Genomic DNA, 21,808 nt, shown 5'->3' with positions numbered 1-21,808 from the left:
CACAGTCATTAGTGTCTCAGATCAAAATGAAAATGATAAAATGAGTTACTTTCTGCCATCAACATTACTGAGAGGGTGCCAATGTACTCTGTGTTCCCATATCAACTGCCATAAATGCAACATTATGTCCACTAAAGTGTGTAATGAATAGTGATTTACCATTGTAATGTCTTCGATCAATCTCGTTCCGAATCAAAACAGCAAATAAGGAAGGATTTTAATTCACCAAAGTGAAATGCATCATATGGAGATTGTAAAAATGCAGACTTCTCTCAGACTTGTTTGTGTTTGTGGAGTTATTCAGATAAAAGGTGCCATGCACATCCATCTCTCTTCTCCACACACAATACTCTCAGCCTAAAATTTGCACTGTTAGATCACATGTCAGGCGGGCACAGAGAGACACATATAAGTCTAATTTCATATGCTCTCTCAGTTCAGCTGAGTTTGAAACTGCAAGCCCAGCAGTACACGAACATATCTGTGAAAGGACACTTCCCGTGAAAATCTTCCACTAAATCCCCCATGAATTTTAGTAGAGTAGCCCACTATAGACCAACTTTGTATCAGTTCAAAGAGTTTTCTCTTGGGCAGATGTTTTGCAAAAATATACTAGAGAGAGTGTGTGCAGAGTTCCAGGTTGGTCTTTATTGATTGAACATCCCTTTCCTTTGGTTCCTTGAGTTTTGCTGCAGTTCAGTTTACAGGGTGTTTTCTGCATTATAAATTTTGAGGCAGCCGTCTCGCTGAAATTGTCTGCCACTGTGCTGGAATCTTGATTGAAAATCATTATAGTTCTATTGAAGCTCAGTGACGTTGTTTTCAACTCGGTTCAACCAACTCGACTGTAGCAGAAGGGGTGCGTTTGATTTCAGCTCCGGCTGCAGAATGAAGTTGACGAGCTGATTGTGTTCCTGCGGGGCAGAAACTGCACTTTCAGCATGACAACACACCTTTAACGTCAAATTACCAGGAGCAACACATTTTCCACAATATACATTGCATGTAACTCATTCTGAACTGTCTTTGAATTGTGTCTGAACCTTCCCTGCAGCCTTTCACTCGACAGACAAGGAGTGAGATAGCTACTGCTTAACCATCCTGTGCCAACTTGCTGGTATCCAAAGCCTCCCAAATAAAAAAAGCATATAGCCTACAGAAAAATATGATGTTTAAATATTCTGTTTTTATGTGTGCAGTGGGGGGTTATGAAAAACTAAGCAATAGCCCGTTCAATGTTTTAGATTTTCATACTCTTCAGTCCACCTTTTAGATATAAAAGTCTCTGATTTCCAAAAAGTTACTTTTAAGATGGTCCCTGGTGTATAAACATCATTTTTCTCCTCATAAATGTTACATTTGGAATAACCAAGATATATCTTTTATATGCAAGTCATTGTTTTAAAGAATTGGGTTGATCATGGAATACTACATGTCTGTCAACTGCTTAACAAGGAGGGTCATTTGTTTACATATAATTATTTTTTATCAGAGAATACAATTCCTGTGCTTCCTTCCTTGTCTTTGATGCAGTTCCTTTAGTTGATGAAATTCTACTTTCTTCTGCAATCAGAGATACTATCCAGCAAACCTCTCTAGAGCTTTATACAGGAAACTCAGATCCTGTTTTTGAGCATAAAACTAATAAAATATGTATAAGGCGATTGTTTTGGTTCTTGGGCTGTGGGTGACAGAGATGCATGAATGAGAAAGGTCATCTGGACATGGTTTTGTGCACATAACATTAGTTCAGTATTCAATGGCTGGGCACTCCATGCACGTGTTACCTGTACCCCAAATTTTTACTCCCCTGCCCGCCTCGGCCCAAATTTTGTCCGGAAAAAAACCCTGGTTTACCATGCTGCCATCTTTTTTACCTTCTCATAATGCATGTTTTAGGTTTTTACATGAACGTAGAAAACCTCAGTAGTTTGAAAGCTGAATAAGACAGATAGGCAAGAATAAAGTCCTGCCTTAACAGTCTACACAGCTTTATTCAAATTCAGCTCCCTTCCTGCTCCCTGGAGTGGCACTTTTCTGTCATATAAAAGCTGTCAAATATGTGATGCAATCAAATATGAACATGTCCAGATATATTATAATCAATGAAGCATTAGAGATTCATACAATTCTAGCATATAAACTGCACTTACTGTATGGTTGAGGTCAGGCGCAAAGTATTGGTTGTCAGAGGGAAAGAGAAGAGCATAAGAAAAGGCAACAAAGGCTGACAGAGTCTTTTGTTCACACTGCTTCCATTTATATATATACAATTTTTGCTCCCACTTTGTTTCTCTCTCATTACATAATACGTTCTCTGTTTGAGCAATGGGGCGATTTCTTGTACAACCTTGCACTTTATTCATTTCGACGTATATCTCTGTCATGATGGGCTATTAAGGAAAACATCTGTCAGCTGTGTAGCAGGAGCACAATGACAATCATGGTTTCAAGTGATACCAGGTTTTTGTCTCGATGTTTTTTTTTCTTTACACTAGCTTTCTCTCTTTTTTCTCATTCTCTCTTTCTTTCTCCATCAATCCACTTTAACTTTAGGTCAGACTGTGTCGGCATGGTCGAGGGATTTCTTACATTGCAAAAGCACAGAGTGACATAATGAATTAATTTTGCAGCTTTCTACCTCTTTTTCTCTGTTTCTCTCTTCTAAGTTATTTATTCTGCCTACCTACGCAGCTTTAGGTGAATGGTGTTCCTATACGATGATGCTATAGATGCAGAGAAGCTGAATTCACCCTCTGCGGGCTCACTTATTTTGCGTTGCTATTGGGGCTGATGATGTTTATTTGATGATTGTTTTTATGAGGAATTCATCTGTTGATTATGTTTAGGCAAATTAATAATTCCGTTTATTCATACAATATCCAAATTCTAGGAAAAGCTGAAATAAAAAAATGGCAAGTACTATTTTTTAAATTGCTTGTTTAGTTCAACCAACAGTCCAATCCCAAAGAGGATTGGCTGTGGAGCCAGTGAATGTGGAACATGTTTGGTTCAACAAATTACTTAATAAATGATTTTTAAAATGTTGTATTTCTTTTCATAGACTTATAAATTGATCTATTATTTAAGTTCTCATAACCTTTTGACTCATGACTCTTAACCAACCTCCACTGTTTTAATCCAGGGAGTTTGGGAGATGGAAGGTGAACAACCTGGCAGTGGAAAGGAGAGATTTCTTGGAGTCTTCGTTACCTCTGACTCCTGAGTTCATCAGGAACATCCGACTGCTGGGCCGCAGGCCCACCACCCAGATGATCACTGACAATCTGATCAGGAAGTATGGGACTCACTTCCTGTTGTCAGCTACACTGGGAGGTAAACAACAAGGCTTACTGAAGGAGGCTGAGACACGTCTCTGAGCTTTGGGGTATGACATGCACAATGTAACTGGAACTGCTATGTTGAAGAGTTAGGTGGCTCTAGTAATGTGTTTCTCGCTCAGGTGCTCTTTGGTTGCTCTGTCTGACAAAACTTTTTGGGAAAGTTCAAATGTATGGCGGATATATAAAAATCCACATTTTTCATATACTATAAATACAATCAATCATTCCCATGATCTATGATAGTGTGCCAGCAAATGAGCCCTTTGGCAACTGCAGACCAGATTTTACTGTTCTGTAAAGGTGTTGTAAACCAATGACATGCCGCAGTGACTTATCCTTTTTTTACCGTCCTTGGGGAATATTGGTTTTGATATCTCTATGGTAACTTATTTAACCTTTTGAATACATTTGCCAACTGACTCCACTGGTATTTAGTTCTTCACAAAGTCATGCACCCCTTAGTTTCATATTTAAAGCACTACACTGTAGCTCAACATGTTTGCAATTTCCAATAACAAAGGAGCAAATATCACATTGATGTTAAGAACAATGGGGCCTTGATTTCAGACAGTCTTAGACTAAAGTAGCCTTCTCTTTTTCAGTTAGTCCTGGGCGAATATTGGTTTAGATATCTCTATGGTAACTAATTTAACCTTTTGAATACATTTGCCAACTGACTCCACTGGTATTTAGTTCTTCACAAAGTCATGCACCCCTTTGTTTCTTATTTAAAGCACTACAATTTCGCTCAACATGTTTGCAATTTCCAATAACAAAGGAGCAAAAATCACATTGATGTTAAGAACAATGGGGCCTTGATTTCAGACAGTCTTTGACTTGATTAAAAATGAGGACCCTGCAAATATGGATTAAAATTATGTTAACTCAATACAGCAAGTATCAGAGAACGATTTTTGGACTTAGGTAAAGTCAGCTGATGCTCATGCTCAAGTATTGTTGTTGTTATATTCCAGTAGAGCTAATGAGGCAAAGTATTGCATTGTAGCAGTATGAGGGAAGAATGCACTTTTAGGAATGATTTCTCTCCCAGATGATATAGACCTCAGTAAAGTATACAATTTGCGTTGATGAAAGCTTTTAGAGTTTGCTTCCCCAGGCGTTGCATATGGAAAACAGATTGACATGGCACAATAAATCAGTCACAGTAAGTTACTGAACAATGCATCATGGTTAAATAATATGCCACTGGCAGTAGAGATATTGTAATTCAAAGATGTACTGTATGAATACTTGTAAAAGCCTGTGTACTGTAAACTCGTCACTTTCAGTTAGAGTCGCCCCATTTCTGGTTTTTGCATCGTGATAAATCAACAAGCATAAATGGTCCTCTGAGCGAAGGAAAAAGAAGGGAAAAATACGACTTAAGATGCCAGAAAGGTCCAGGCAAGTATTGCAAAGCCGATTTGCTGTTATAGAGCAACACTTGTCAATTATTTTAGACCCCACTTCTGGCTTAGAAAAGGTTGCTGTTGTGAGTGGCTGCATATAATGCAACCCTACCAGCTGCCCTAGCTGATGCAGCCCCTTTGGCTCCCAGCCAGCACTTAGTGGTATGAAGAGAGGAGAATGAGGAGTTTGCCTTGGATTGTTGCCATAGATATGCCTCTGTGGTTCTGAATGGATTGCCTCTGTGTTCAGAAACATATGGACTTAATGAAATTAATAAATAGATTGTGATATTAAGAGGGTGCCCTTCAGCAGCTGAGGAAGAAAGGCAGTCGGCAGAAATATGGCCCTGAAGCATTAACACTGCATTAAGATGAGGAATATGATGTGCAGTGTCTTGGGAACTCTCAGGCAAAGAGTCTGCTGCACCATGGCCCCTAGACTTATGAAGGGCTGATTGGTGGGATCAGTAGCTACTGATGCAGTGATGTTGCCTATCCTAATTGTGGTAATTATGTCAAAGTGTTAACATGTAGATTAATTGGACTAAATTAAAACAAAAAAGGTATCATGTGCAGCTATAAAAGAGTGCCAAATGCAGACAGTCAACTCTAATTAAAAGGAAGTTATCGTGAAAATATCTGACAAATTTGGCAAACTGTTTGATTGACACAGGATTTGTAGGAAGTGCAGTGACTAAACACCTCAGCAAATGAGCTTAGCACCAAAGATAGATACACCAGAAATCACTTAAAATAATAACTATTAGATTTATTTATTTTGGGGGGGGGGGGGGGGGCACACCTTAGCCTTTGAGAAGCCCTTAATAGTAACACATAATGTATGAAAATATTGCTTTTGTGCAGGAGAAGAGGCCTTAACGATATTTGTGGACAAGAGGAAACTGAGTAAAAAAGCAGAGGTGAGCGATTACTCTGGTAACTCGTCCGCTGTGACTCTGGAAGCCCTGCACCAGCTGGCTGCCTCCTACTTCATCGACAGGGAGAGCACGCTTCGCAAGTTGCACCACATCCAGATCGCCTCCACTGCCATCAAGGTAATGCCTTTGTATGTCTACTGTTGAGTTCCTGGGGCACATTCAAAGGCTAGTTCAATGCCTTGATTATCAAAAATCCAATCTTCTTTAATCTTTCATCAGCCCAGAATCAAGTCAATGTCATTATATATGACAATAAGCTGAGATGGTAAAAAAGGCTTGTGGGATACGGTCTCTCCTACTTTTTCAGCAACCTCTTGTTGTTTATGTTACACATAGTGTTTAAACTGTTTTCCTGTGTTTGAATACCATATTTTTTCCAACTCAGATTTTTTATTTTTTCTGAAATCATCAAGTAAATGTAAACACCCTGTATCCATAGTGACAAATGGAGACATATGGCCAATTCACTTTAAAAAAAGACCTTTAACTAGACTTTAAATAAGCCAAGTAGCTCATTTAGGCAAAATTGGGATGTAATAAAGTCTAACGAGTAAGTAAGTGTAATGAGTAAGTAAGTATAAGAGTAACTGTTTAATTATTAAGTCATTTACACTGAAGTTGGTATCACCAGTATAAAAAAGAAAGAAGCACTACAGGGAAAAAACAAAGTCTTTTCTTCAACAGCGGAGAGCAAGTGCTCTATTCCAAGAAGCCAGGGATCACAAACATAAAACGCTGTGCTCCTGCTGCCTCTTTTTTATCCTTTGTTATAAACCACCAGACTGGTTTTGTTAGTGAGCATGAACAAAACCATGTTACATGAGTTGTGGGTTGAAGGATTTATCTCTCGCTGCCAAATGAAACTGCTAAAATGGGAAGCTGCCCAGAGAAGCTTCTTATAAAACCCTACTTTGAACAAAAGCAAAGACAATCACCATAGCTAGAAGTGATATGATATGATGAAATTCACAGCAGTCCCCCAGGAAATATGTGGACATAATGACTTTAACAATTTAAGAGACCGTTTATGTTTTTGTCTCTGATAACAACATTGCAATGCGATTCCTAGCAGGTTATAAACATTAGCCAAAATATAAAAGCTGACAAGAACTTAAACAGGTGTTAGTCAAGTAAATATGATTAAAGAATACTGTACTAAATAAGTAAACTGAGCCACAAAAAAGTTTATTATGTTCTGTTCACCTATTAATCGTATGAACAGTGCTTTAGAAACAATCACAGATTCCAAGTGTATTTCAATTGTATTTTAATTTTAAAGTTTTAATTTGTCTCTTCCTTTCAGGTTTCATTTGCAAAGACAAAACAGCATTTCTAAAAGTGTCATGATTTCCTTTTTATAATACAATGATAGGGATGATGAAAATAAAGTGGAAGATGATGGTTTTTATCAGCCTGCATGTGATGAGATATGATCTTGAGCCACCGTGAGCCCATCAGGTCTGGAGGAAGCTCCGTGATGAGCACATATGGTGGGGAGGAAGATAAATGAATCTTGTGAAACACAGCTTGTGACAGGTTTCTGCCTCCGGTTGTCACCTGCAGGCGGCATGGGGTTAATAGGGCCATGGAGCAGAAGATGACCCTCCTTTCCGCCTTTTTCATTACTCGTGAAGTATAGCTTTCTATGTTGTAACAGAACATGAATCAGAATCCCTGTACTTATATCAAAGCTCTGTCCTCTCACTCCATTGTGTTCAGGGACTGTTGGGTATTTCTTTTTAGAGCGAAGGTGGGCGCATCAGAGGTGCTAAGGCAGATGCTTTTGTCTGCTCCATTTCTTTGGAATTTGGATTTTTCTGTAGCTACAGAGAGGGAGAGAGTGTGCTTTCATGCTCCAAAGACAGTCATCTGGTGTAACTGACAGGTGGGAAGTGGAAAGAGGAGAGATTCCCCTCCATCACCTTAGAAAGTGAGTCAAAGCAGCGACACATTCCTCGGCACTCATGCATTTCTACAGGGCGTTGACCCACACAGCAGCTGAACAACGAAGCGCTCCTCTGCATGAGTCTGAAATCGAACAAATTTAGGAATGAATGAGAGAGGGCTGGTGAGACAAAGACCCCCCTGCTGTCTTCATGCAAAGGGGAAATTGAAGCTCATTTTGGGAAAAAGCCTGTTACTGTTGAGCTGTGCTGGAGATTTACTGTGGAAATTTGGGCTATTACAAAAAAGTCACAGCACAGAGCAGTCTGTGATCAGGTCAGCTTGTCTGTACAATGAGTAATGCCTTGAGTTGTTCGAGAGTGTCAGGGATCATTTCTGTCACAATGAAAATTTCATAGACTGAATCAATGAAAATATCCCCACCTGGCTCCATCAGGGCCAAATTTGCTCGTCTGTCTGCAAATAGTGATGAACAAGGTGACAGCCTTGAGTGAGGAAACAGCAGGAATGTCTGTATTTTCATCTCATGGGCAGCCTCTCAATTGTTTTGTGTCCTCATCATGGCAGAGAAATTCAATTTTTGTGTTCCCTTCCGACTCGATTGATTAGTGTCTGCACTATTACTGTAGATAGATGGATAACTTGACCAAACTTTATTTTTACAGCATATACAAGGACACAGATACAAGAATAAAAAGTTGCGTAAAACTATAACAAAAGAGATTTCAGACAGATAAACACAACACAAACAGTGTGACAGTATGCTGATGCTTACTTTTGTGTCTGAACCAGAATCATATGCCCCCGAGCTTATCAACTCAATCAATGCAGGCATATTTTTCCTGACAGCGTTGCATTGCAAAACAATGACGTCAAACTCATGATTCTACGCTGCTGGAAACAACAAGAAGGAGTCATGGCTGAGGATGAAATTATTCAAAGCCTGGCGTTATAATAACATAAGCACCATGCAGGCAGGCTTAGAAGAGTTTCTCTTTGAAAAACCTGAAAACCTAAATATAAAAGAAAGCTGTACAAATATTCTCTCATTTCATCCACACTGTGCTCAGACTCAGAGATAATAAAACTGTTGCGTTGGTGATGCAAACTTGAAAATTGATCAGGAATCATTAAGGGAATCGATAAAGAATTGGACCTAAAAGCAGAATGGGCACCTGCTTTGGGATCAATAAAATCTTATCAATTCCCAACCCTAATCAAATGGATATGCCAATGGTGTTGCTTGTAGTGATTATCCCCAACTCCTACATCAAATACTAGCTGGCGGGTGAAGAAAATTTAAGATAGTTTCCTCAGTAGCTGGTGCAGACCATAGACTGTATAAAACATAGCCGAAGCCTCTCCATTGAGGTCTTTTCTCTCAACTTGATCGTTCTCCCCTACGGGAGTCGCCATCTTGTCAGATTTTGATTTCCTCTTACCAAAAAAAGGCATTGATATGACGTTGGGGGGAGGGAGATACGTCCATCTGGTTGACGTATTCCTCCGAGGAGAAGTGAGGGCCAGGTGTTACTGGAGGCCGCGCCAGCAATTATTCATAAACTTTAACCTCCAATAAAAAAAAAAGTAGCCTGGTTCAAAAAAATTCAACCCCCTCAGTGTTGTCATGGAGATATGACCTAAACATACAGACTAGAATTTATTTTTTTTGTACCAGGCCTTAAATAGGTTTAATTGTGCTGTGAAAACAGCCTGTTTAACATGGGGTTCAATGAGAGATTGCTCTGTTATGAAACCTGACCCTAGTTGACATTCGGTGAACTGTAGTTTTTGGACCTTCCTTATTGGATCAACCAGGAAGTCGCTGTGGTGGGGGCTTGGTGTAGACCAAAGAAGAGCTAAAAGGAGAATATTGGATTCAGTAAAATGAGAATATTGGACTTACATTCATCAAGTGGATATGAATAGTGAGGCTGCTAGTAGTGCTCTATTGTATGTTTGATGAATATGTAGCCAGACCAAGGAAACCTACTTCTAAACCATAGAGATCTAGTTAGAAGCTACACAACTACAGAGAGCTAAACACAGAGAGAAAAAGGCTTTCTCTGGTCAGCACATGAGTTGGAGAGACATCATGGCCATCGCTGTTAGACGTAACCGCAGCCCTGCTCAGAGGCTGTTTTGGTGGGCGTTCGTCCTGCTCTGGAGAAGGTCCTTCTCAGGCGTAGATCAGCATGCTATAACTGTTCATGGAAATGAAGAACGCCGTGGTTGGGCTCGGCATGGCCCAAAGTGCAGATGGAAAAAAATGTGTTAAATATCCCATGGCAATATACAGTAGCAGGCAGTGACAGTGAGTCTACTTCCCTCTAGTGGCACTAAATCATTTAATATGCTTCCAATTTGGATCATATCTCATCTCCTCTGTGAAGCTATTTAAAAAAAAAGCAGGGACATAATTAATAAACATTCAGTATGTGCTAAATGTTTGTTGTAATGCAGAGGATTTCAGTATTTAGAATTACTCATAAAGTGTATGTGGCATTGATCAAAACTTTCTGTCCTTCTCGTGCTCCCACTCTGCTGTTTAAATGAGTCACTGAATACTTTGTATGCACTATGGCGCCTGGACTAAAAGTTCACAACATGAAATAAAAATGAAAAATACATCACACCAAAGAAAGGCACAAATCTTCCACAAAACTCCAGCTTTTGCCTCATTCCCTCCAACAACCACATGCCATACAGGTGGCCAATAATGTCCTATTAAGAATTTTTAATATACCAGAATGTATCTACAGTGAATAGCAGCTGCTATGCAAAACGGAAATTGAATGCTATGCTCATCAGTCAACGTTTTGCCATATGGCATATCATATGGCATATCAAATAATTCCTTATAAGGATTTAATATTCATGTGGTTTGAAACCAACGGTTGTATCTCATTTCCTCACATTCATATCAGCATTACGATCCCTCATGAGGGAAACAAGGGATTGATAATGTCATATGAATATTATTGTCAAAGAATTGCACTCAAATGATCTTCATTTTCCTTTTCTCATTCCCAGAGGATATTTCGTCTTCCTCTCACAAACCCCTTTCTTCTGGATTAGGCTTTTGATTAAAGAGACCAGGAGTGAGTTTTTGCTTCCCTGCAGCAGGGGCCTCATATGAGTTCCCAAGCCCTTCAGCCCTGTATGATTGTGTTACTGATCGACTGACCCTCATTGTCTCGCCTCATCCATCTGTCACTTTACACCAACTGTCCTCTGACAAGCCTGACCAGGACAAATCGCTGAACAAAATATGGTGTCCCAGAACCACAAAGAGAGAAAAATGAGAATCAGTTAGATGCTCATCGCCGTGTCACAGCAACAAAAAGGGAGAGCACTGAAATAGGATCTCTTGCAAATGAAGTGAAAAAGGGTGCTTTGCTGGAGCGGCTTTGTGGCAAAGGTCAATCGAGATGTCTTCAATCAGTGACGAGACAAAAAAAGAAACGAGTAGCATTCTAAATGACTCTCACACTCTTACAGCAATTTGGAATCTAAATGAGCTTACCCAGTTCTGCCGTTTCTTCCACATTAACGAGGACAATCGATTGTGTAGAATTACTTTATGTAAGCAGAAGAGAGAAGGTCATTTATGTTACATGCAAGACATGTTTTCTTTACGTCCCCTCAAACTAAAATTTAGAACCACCGTTAAATATTTTTTGTAAATGAATATAACTTAAAAGGTTGAATATGTAGAATCTTTATTATAAGATATATATTTAAAAAAAATAAAATGACCACGGGGCGTTTTGAGGGATACAGAATGAAGTTATTGCTCTTCCATAAAAAAAAAAAAATATATATATTTTTTGACGGGTTTGACAATGACTTTCTGTCACATTCTGTTTACATCATACCAGCCAATAGGCATTGCGGGCTGCCAGGGTTGTCTGTTGTTGGGCGCAGCTACTGTAGGCTGTACAGTAGCTGCTGTAGGCTACTGTAGGCTAACGGTACCAGTAACTAGTTAGTAACATTAATTGTTAGTCAAACTCCTCTGCAATACTTGTTTTTATGGTGGATTTGCCAGAGGGGATGAGTTCAAACAGGCTCAAACAGACTCCGGTCTCCTGTAGGCTACTAGGCGGGGTCGGCTGAACATAGCAACCCGACTGCTGGATTTATTTTTTGTTGTTGCAACTATTATCATGTGATCACTATACTCATTCTTCGTATTCAACCTTTAACCATGTTCTTAAATGGATGCTGTGTAAAATGCATGAATGGGAATTTTATTTGTTGTTGCCCAGGTGACAGAGACCCGCACAGGTCCTCTTGGATGCAGCAATTACGACAACCTTGACTCTGTTAGCTCGGTGCTGGTTCAGAGCCCTGAAAATAAGGTCCAGCTGCAAGGTTTGTATGATTTTTTTTACCAGTGTTATTGTGCTTGTCATGATATGTTTTAAAGATTATTCTGAAAAGTATATACACATGGGATGAACTACAGCAAAATACAGATTTATAGATTTTATAAAGTAAGACATAAGCTCTGCCAACACTATATCACCGCTTTACTTTCACTGTCAATCCCTACGTCCGCAGTTCTATTACTATACTGAACCTAGCTTGGTTTCACAGGCTTGCAGGTCATCCTCCCAGACTACTTGAGAGAAAGCTTTGTGCAGGCTGCTCTCAGCTACATAGCCTGTAATGGAGAGGGTGAATTTGTGTGCAAGGACAATGACTGCTGGTGCCATTGTGACCCCAAGTTCCCAGAGTGCAACTGTCCCTATATGGACATCCAAGCCATGGAAGAGAGCCTGGAGAGGATCACAGAGACATGGGGGATTCTCTATAAAGAGTTTGAGGAATCAGGTAAAATAATGGATTTTTGCTCCCCTTTTTTGCTCCCCTGTCACATTGCAGGCCTCCTAAATGCAGGAAAATCAAACTTTTAGAATATGAATCATTCATACGAGCATTCATATGAGAGGGAGTGAGGAGGAATTCAAGTGTTTTATCTGCACTGTTAAATCTGAGTGAAGTTCATATAGGTATGTTCCTCCCTATTTTATGATTTATAGGTGAACTATAATAGCTGGGTCCTGGAACACTATCTGCATGAAAAAATGACCAGTGAACCAGGACAGGATTAAAAAAACCCAACAGCTTTCGGCTCTGATAGTTTACAATATTTCTTAAGGAGATTAATCAGCTATAAAACCCATTTATTACAAGTCCAGCTTTTCATATCACTAGGGAAACAGAGTTTGAGCTGGAGCACTTAGCATAATGTTTGGTTATTATTGCTGTGATTGGTCACCCTGCCCTGGTGGTTATTACTCAGGTAAAATCAAAATGGCTGTCTTTTTTCCACTCCTTAGATTCAGCTGAAACGTGCAATTACTTTCAAAGTTTATGTTTAATAGCTGGGTATCTAGTTTAGGACAGGAACGTGCCGAGAATCCTGAATCCTAAGTGTTATAAAATATATGACTCCAAGAAGTGGTCGAAGCATTGAAAAAGATGGAGATCAAAGAGTCACTCACTCTCGTACCAATGCTTGTTGTTTGTTTTTGTTTTTTTGTTAACATTGAACCAAATGATGACAAAACAGGACTTAACTATAAAGATTAAAGAATATGCTTCTACAATATCCAAAGAGTAGACCCATTGTTTTAGGCAAGGGTTATTGTAACTCATTGTGAGATGCTGTTGCACTCACACATTAAACATAATTAACTTATTTCACGTGCAATTTAAGTGATGATGACGAAGAAATATTGAAAAAATTGAAATATTGAAAAAACATAACAGTGCAGTGTAAAAGGAGACGAGTGCACGTTCACGTTTAGGGATAAAAATGACAAAAAAAATACACTTAGGTAAAGCTTCACCTGTATCAGTACACCAACATTCCCATTTAATAAATGCTTTTAGCTTCAAAGTGGAACCATCTTGTGTCTTTTATCCTCTTTGAGTTCCACTCAAAAATGTTTGAGCTCACTTTTCAAAGCACTATCTGCCAGGTGCTGTGTCCCAATTCAAGGTAATCCAAAGTCTACATTTCTTGGCCCAATTGGCTGCCAAGGTCTGTCCAATTTCAAACTTTCCTTCAAATACAACTGAGGAATACAGCCCTGTTTCGCCTCAAACTGGAGGACACGACGGTGCATCCTCTGTGTTTTATAACATCCCACAATCCCAAATGCACCGGTCAATCGTTTAATAGTGTGTTGAGGTTCACAATCAGAAAACGTCCTGTAGCCACATTTTATTTGTGAGGTATGTCAGTTTGTCATTCTTGACTGGTAAATATATTTTATGAAAGTAGGAGGTTAATAATAGAGGCCAAGCATTAAGTAGCTACCATGACATGTTGTAAATACAGGACAGAAAAATCAAAGTAAAGTGTTACCATGGGGCCATCATATACATTAACAATGACTTTTTATTCATCACCTTGGGGAAATATGTTTTTTTTATTCTGTTGTTATTTCACTTTATTTACACACACATATGAACATGGATCAGATGTAGAAATATGTCAAAGTTACCAGAGCAGTTAGAGTCAAGGCACCTCAGCAGTGCCCAGGAAGTGAACTGGCACCTCTCCTGCTACTAATCCACAAACCATACTTGATCCAACAGGGACTTGAACTCGCCAATCAAGCCAAGTCCCTACAGATTGAGTTAGTGCCAACCATATGTTTAAGTAAAATGTCAAAGCTTTAATGAAAAATCTGGTTTTAATAGACAAACATCTGTTGTGGTAGATGTCCCCTCGAATTTGTCTTTTCTGTGGTTATAGATGAATTCAAGGCATTCTATGCGAGACTACCCCAGAACTACTTCCTGAACGTATCAAGCATCCAGCACTTGTGGTCTATGGACAGCTCGTTCCAATGGCGGTATGAGCAGCTGGAGAACAGCATGCGAGTCCTCTCCAGACGAGCCCAGAGAGTCATCTTCAAGCTCTTCAGCCTCAGTAAAAGATGTCACCGACAGCCCCAAGTCCGCCTACCAAGAGATCGGTGAGCGCAACTGCTGAAACACGCATCTCATGTGTACTGTATATTAATTATATATGTCTGACAATTTGATATCATTTGACAAAGCCTTTTTGCATTGTAGTTATGTTTTTGTACATTTGTGTTTGATGACAAGGTTTGCTCAAAGCTCCTGTACATCTAGTCACAACCTGCAGTTCTCTCTATTGTTATGACCAGTGAAATGAGGACCCAAGCGCAGACACAGGAAGTGAGTTTGAAGAGATTTATTGCTAATTTCTTGGAAATAGAAACTGAGATAAGGCAATAATCCCAGACGTATGGCTGCTGGATTTGAAGATGGTGGTGCTGCGGCACAGTAAGGAGGGGTTGGAGTGAGAGATGAGGAGCTTTGGTTGAATGGCCAGAATTACAGGCAGACTAGCTGGTTGACAGGAGGCAATGTGGTGAACCTAGGAAACAGAGATACAGAGATAAAAAGTCTAGAGCCTGAGGGTGTGTACCACTAAAGCGGAAACAACGATCCGGCAACGAGTGGGTGAAGAGCTGCGGTAGAAGTACTGTAGAGCTAATGGATGACAGGTGAGAGCACTGAGGGAGGTGATGAGCTGATTGCAAGAAGGTGCGTGAAGTTGGGAGCCAGGAAAGGAGCCTCATCCATGCCCGACACACAGACAGAAACACAGACAGGGAGAGAAAGACACAGATAGTGGGAAACACAAGAAACACATCCAGCCCCTTCTCATTTCCAGGTATTCAAATACCACCGTTTTGTCCGCACCAGCTATGACATCTACAGTTTTCGGATGTTAAGACGTGACGTAACGCCCTTTCAAAACATTCCGTTCCAGGTCCAAGCAGATCCAAGCCTTGTATTTCTGAGACGCTGCAGTGCCGTGTTCCCCGTTGTTTGAACAGATCTGAGTTTTGAAATAACAACATAATTGTCATTTTACGGCTTTCTTATCGATGAGAAAAGATGCCTAACTGACAAAAGAGGTGATCGTGATTGTTCACGTTCTGCCGTTGTCGTCAATTTTATTTCAACGGAGCGTTTGGACCCGGAAATCGTATTTGGAAAGGGTGATACATCAGAATTAACAGCCGTATATACTAAACCAGGGGTGTAGGTGGAAGTAAACAGGCTACCATTGCTGTGGTGGCATATATACTTTTGCAATACCCTTTTAATGATTGTAAGGGATTACAGTTTTATCTAAATGCCATTAAAACAGGATAGCTATCTAAATCTCAAACTATGAAGGAGCTTTACCTTTGCAACAACAATTTAGATTGCTTTTTATAGACACATATCTTTTCATCTTGCAGATAGTCATTAATGACCTTACCTTGCTTACTTTGCTTTTATCTGCTGCTCGGGTAAACTTCAACTTCAGAAACCCACACATCCATCAAATCTTTATTGGACTTCATGAAATCTTTATGAAATCTTCTTATTGATTCATTTCATTGGACTTCATCTCCATGAAACCACACTCTCTGCATTGGTTTTGTGGCAGCAAAGAAGAAAGCTCCACTATTACAATTTTGTATCATTCTTAGATTCAGAGATTTATTAAATTCTTTATGGTCAAGGTTTAGTTTAGGGAACCAAAACCACTTGGTTAAGTAGTGAAATATTACCCTCAAAATTAAGTGAAACGAATGTTGGCAGCAGGACACATAAAGAAAATCTCTGCTGTCAACACTGGACATTTTATAAATCCTACCTTTCCCTTGGATCTTCTCTGTGAATTTTTCTGTGATGTTATTACACTATAATGCACCTTCAGTCTTAGCTGTAAAGAAAGGACAGACATTCTTCACAAGAGGTCACTTGTCAGTAAAAAAATAGGCAATTTCAAGCATTTGAATAATGCTGGTCAGGACAGTTTCAGAATTTAAGGCCGGTGTTTTGAGACTGAATAAAATTCACATTCACTGAGGCTACCTTTCTCCATTAGAGGGGCTGATTGCCGAAGGTGATGAATCCAACCATTACTGTCAGTCACAGAGCGCTCGGATCGACTGAGCTTCCACAGTAATGGAGGCGGTGCTAGAGAGCACAACACATAAATCAACTGGCAGATTAATCTATACAGTGCACTCTGTTCAATGTCCAGTCTCTCAGTTTCTTTTCATCTTTCCTTTTTTATTCTCAGTCCTAATCTGCCAAATCCACATTGCCAAAACACACATTAATCACTGATCTGTGCAGCTGATATTCCCATACATGCGAAGAAAAGGAGTGGGAGCGTCATCACCCTCATCCAGGCGCTGTTTATCTGTGTTTTTTACCGCCACATCAACTACGAAACTTGCCCTTTCTTTTCACTCTTCACAGAAATCTTCATACTACAATAGAGATTGAGAATGGGATCCTTGTCAGTTTTGCCTGAGAGAGAAACAGAACCCCCCCCAAACAAAAAAGTCACTTTCCCTTTAACATCCTGTTTGAGGCATTTTAGATAGATGAGAGATATGTGATTGATTTTGCTTCCTGGGGGCTACTTTTTCTCTGCGTTGACAATTATGAGTGAATAAGCCAGTGGAAGCATCAGTCAGCTCGGCTTTTATTAGGCGGGTAATGATAAGACTGCACAGCACACTTTGTGCCCAAACTTTTTCACCATTAGGCGTAATGATACACATTGCCATTCAATTGATGTTTTCAATACTGCTTTAATCAGCTTAGGAAAAGTCTTTTATGTGCAAAAGGCTTCTTAACCAAAAAAAGGTGCCAGATCTTTTCATATATGCCAAGCTCTTGAATGCTTCACTGGAGGAGTCCTCTCATCTTTGTTTGATTATTAAGAGAGTGCAATTAAGATTTGACTCAAAAAGTGTTGCATAGCTTTTTAATTAACTTGTCAAGTAATTCACTAGATTAGACCAATTTCATCCTTGCAGCCTCACACCATTTCAATTACATGAATTTGAACAGAGGGACAATGGCCAGAGGGCGTGATTATTGCATATCATCAAGCTGCTTTTGCTTGCTTGCTTTAGTGTTATATAACTAACTGGTTTGCCTCTGACAGGAGTAATAGGTAAGGTTCTCGAAATAATCACAATACTGAACAATGACAATTGATTCCAGTCGCCAACATTTGTTTGATCATGTTCACTGAAGCCGATAGAACAACTCAAGCTAGGCATACTCTAAATGGTTAACTGTGAGTTTTATTTTTTTATTGCCCAACCACACGAGTGCAGCCTGTTATAGCAGCAGATCAGTGGCAATGGATTGAGATTGAAATGTTCAAATATCCCATTTGGGTGTTCATATTCTTCAAGCATTGCACATTACTCCAAGCAAAGCTCTATATTTAAGTATTTGCTGGTCTTGTGTCAGGGAATCCAATATTTTTAATTTAAAAGTCCACCAATCCCCCTGTTTCTTCCCCCTATCATAATTATTAACAGTAGAAACAGAGCTTGAGTCTTTTGAATCCCTTGCTGAGAGGAGTTTATGTAGGGTTTATCAAAAAAACGGCTACAGAATATTTGGCTGATTTCACTTTTTCATGTTGTGGTGACTGCTCCTTTAAATGTGGCATAAAAGTTCAAAGACACTGTGATTTACAGTAGGGGTTTGGAGGAAGAGTTACAGGAAGCAGGGATGCTCTACATGCTAAATGTACAACAAATGTACAACTGCAGCCTTGTTTTGGTGACCACTTTGCTCTGCTGAAGCCATCAGGGCTGAAATGCATGGCAACAGGTAGCGCAGGATGTAAAAGAACAGCCCTTTTGCATCATTTCCCCTGTTTTCCCTTAGGGGGTTTTGATATTCAAATCAGTGATTTTCTGAACTCAGACTTGCTTCTAACTGCCAAGCTCATAATAAGGTTGGGACACAGTGGAAGGATGCCCTGAATGTAATCCAGCAAACATTTTCAGATTAGCATAAAGTTTACCACAATACACCCTATTCAAGAAAAAGGGTTTTTTTCTGAAAGGGAAAGCCAGCGGTATGTACTGTGCATTACGACTCTTCAGTGAGCAAAGAGGATAAGAGGCATACAGGGATCACAGTCAAGAAAGTGCTACAGACGGGAATCAAACTCTGGGCCACATGGGGGAATTATATGTACGTCTGATAGTCAGTTACCCTGCAGCTGAAAGGCACTTCTAATATTTATGTCACAAACTGATCAAAGACAACTTTCTCTCCCTGCTGCCTCTCGCTTTCTCTTCCTTTTCAAACACCGGTATTTGTGCTCATACTCTGTGTATGTGTAACCTACATTGATGAGGAACTTTGTGACATTAAAAAAACTGGTATACTTCACAGTAATGGGGAGTATGCATTTACATATAATGCTGATATATAATGGTTGAAAAAATGTGTTGAAATAATGGCAATATAACTTAGTTTTTAATTATTCCTCATGCGGGTGACCATCGAATTGACATTTTTACATTTATTAAATTAACATATAGTAATGAAATGGCAGCTTCACCTTTGGCTACTTGCCAATTCTACTGCCTTTTTTTCTCACCAAGGACCCAGCTCTTGCATTTTTGTGTTTCTTGCTCCCAATGTTTAGTTGATTTTAGTTTATAAAAGGATAGTGTGTGTGACTGTCTAAACCTTTTTACCTCATATGTTGCCATATATGAAAAGACCCAAAATAATAAGCCGTTTCCACATTTAAAGAAACGTCTTTCACAGAGATCCTTTGACCTCACCTAAACCTTGCTTACTTGAATCCACTCAGGGCTATCTGCATGCCTCACATTATGCTGATTATGTTTTATATTATTTTAATGAGCAAGCTGTCTGAACAACCAGACAGGTGTCCTGGACCTAATAAAGCAGCTACCTATTAAACCTGCTCATCCGATAAGCCCTGCTCAGTATTCACTCCCTCCATGACTTTCTCTCTCTTTTCCTTTTCCTTCTGTTTGTCTTTCCCTGGTGCAGGCCTCAGTCTTACTGGCTGAGTCATTTGCAGTCTCTCCTGTATTGCTCAGAGAACAACCAACTTGGTGCATTCTCTGAGGAGCTCCATAGCTGCAGCTGCCGATACGAACACAGCCCCTGTCAGCTGCCACCGCCATGCTCTGTAGGGGAAGGCTCAGGCTGCGCCACATGTGCACCAGACAACCACACCCGCTGCGGGAGCTGCAACCCAGGCTTCGCCCTGACGCAGGGGGCTTGCAGGTCCATGGTGGCGGACTCTACAGAGAACTACCTTGGATTTGAAACAGACCTTCAGGATTTGGAGCTGGGCTACCTACTGCAAAGAGCTGACCGCAGGCTAGAGGTATTTTTTTCTTTTAGCTTTTAGTTTAATCGTGTCAGCTTGACCAAGAGCTGAGGTGTCTTTCAGAGTAGTATCCTGGGGAGCATATACTTACTCAGGGGAGCCACTGAGCATAATAAAGTGTTATGCTGCTGGCTACTGAGAAACTTCATAGTTTCCCCATGTTTTTCCATGTATTACTCGTTTTGATGTTATGCACATCTGAGGCAGCTTGTGGTTCATTGAATAACATAGAGAATAATTTACTTTTTTTTTCAATTCTCAAAGACGCTTTACACATAAAAACATAAAATAGACATTCAAACAGGAAGCAGATAAAAAACACTAGTGATGATGCATCTCATCCTAAAGGCTATACATTGGACAGAGAGAGAGAGAGAGAGAGAGAGAGAGAATTAGGGAGAAGATGCAGAAAGTGGAAGCAACCCTTGTACCTATTGTATTGCCTTTTAAATTGTTTCCCCCATTTCCATGCCTTCATTTTTTTCTGAAGTGAATGTTTGCTCTACAACATAATTGTGGTGCCCAAGGATGTGTTAAGAGAACAGGATAGCATGTTATGAGATGGCACCCCAAACATTTAAATATTTGTTACTCACTCGAGTTTGATTCACAAAAGTGAACAAAACTTTTGCTTTTTGGACCCATTGCACATGCACATTAGAATGTTTTTGGTGCATCAAAAAGTCTTTATTTTTAACTGCTGCTTCTTTTAAAAAAAAGTTTCAAATAAACAGTCCTTTTGGGCCAAAGCATGGCCTGCAATTACTACACTTACATATATATTGTACCTGATAACCACAATGTGCCTTTTTCGATCTGGGCCTAGTACTTTTGTATGTCTTCCTGTTTTATCTGCCAAAAGATAGACCTCACAGAATGTGTCTGTGTGTCTAACAGGTCCACGCAATCTTCATCAGCAATGACATGCGACTCAACAGCTGGTTTGACCCATCATGGAGAAAGAGGATGCTGCTGACGCTAAAGAGCAACAAGTACAAGTCCAACATGGTCCACATGCTGCTGGGAGTATCCCTCCAGATCTGCCTTACAAAGAATAGCACCCTGGAGCCTGTCCTTACTCTATACATCAATCCTTTCGGAGGGAGCCACTCAGAGAGCTGGTACATCCCTGTCAATGAGAATTTTCCAGACTGGCAGGCCACCAAGCTGGACCTGCCCTTCGAATGCTATAACTGGACTCTGACACTGGGCAACAGGTGGAAGACATTCTTTGAAACCATTCATATCTACCTGAGGAGCAGGATAAAGACTCAAGATGGACTGAATGACAGCATATATTATGAGCCCTTAGAAATGACAGATCCTGCTCGGAACCTGGGCTACATGAAAATCAACAGCATCCAGGTCTTTGGCTACAGCATGCACTTTGACCCGGAGGCTATCCGTGACTTGATTCTGCAGCTGGACTACCCATACACCCAAGGGTCCCAGGACACTGCCATGCTTCAGCTCCTGGAAATACGAGACCGGGTGAACAGACTGTCCCCTCCAGGTCAACAGAGGTTGGACCTGTTTGCTTGTCTTCTGCGGCACCGGCTCAAACTGACTGCCAGCGAAGTGGTTCGCATTCATGCCTCCTTACAGGCCTTCAGCTCACGTCTGCCCAATTCGATGGATTACGAGACCACCAAGTTGTGCAGTTAACAGCTGCTTGAAGGGATATCTGGACTGTCCTCAAGAAGAACCCCTGGACATAAGAATGGTGTCCATTGTGATGAAGATGCTAACAGTTGTGTTCTGTCTTAATGGATTACTAAACTGTATGATAAATCAGTCGAGAACTGTCTGTGGACAGCTGAAGAATGTACTCATCTGGTTGCTTTGGTTTGTGTTTGTGGCAACTACCTTCAGAACTATATAATAAAGATTAAAGTGGATCTGTGAGATCTGTGAGGAAATGCACAGCTGTTTCAGAAGAACAACTGAATTCTACAGTAGAAA

General features: G+C 40.1%; 1 protein-coding gene across 1 annotated transcript in view; it reads left to right on the top strand.

The window, feature by feature from the left end:
* Positions 1-21,511, top strand: part of brinp3a.2 (bone morphogenetic protein/retinoic acid inducible neural-specific 3a, tandem duplicate 2) — a gene marked incomplete at both ends in the record, with an annotated part of 32,312 nt that extends 10,801 nt beyond the window's left edge. The window contains 7 exons of the mRNA XM_083940185.1: positions 3,146-3,336; positions 5,618-5,808; positions 11,868-11,973; positions 12,199-12,435; positions 14,372-14,594; positions 19,501-19,843; positions 20,744-21,511. Coding sequence (XP_083796311.1) covers positions 3,146-3,336; positions 5,618-5,808; positions 11,868-11,973; positions 12,199-12,435; positions 14,372-14,594; positions 19,501-19,843; positions 20,744-21,511 — 2,059 coding nt within the window. The remainder of the gene's footprint in view (positions 1-3,145; positions 3,337-5,617; positions 5,809-11,867; positions 11,974-12,198; positions 12,436-14,371; positions 14,595-19,500; positions 19,844-20,743) is intronic.
* Positions 21,512-21,808: the final 297 nt, after the last annotated feature.

Source organism: Echiichthys vipera, assembly GCF_963691815.1.
Source record: "Echiichthys vipera genome assembly, chromosome: 3".
Lineage (NCBI taxonomy): Eukaryota > Metazoa > Chordata > Actinopteri > Perciformes > Trachinidae > Echiichthys > Echiichthys vipera.
This window is presented reverse-complemented; position numbering and strand designations above follow the sequence as displayed.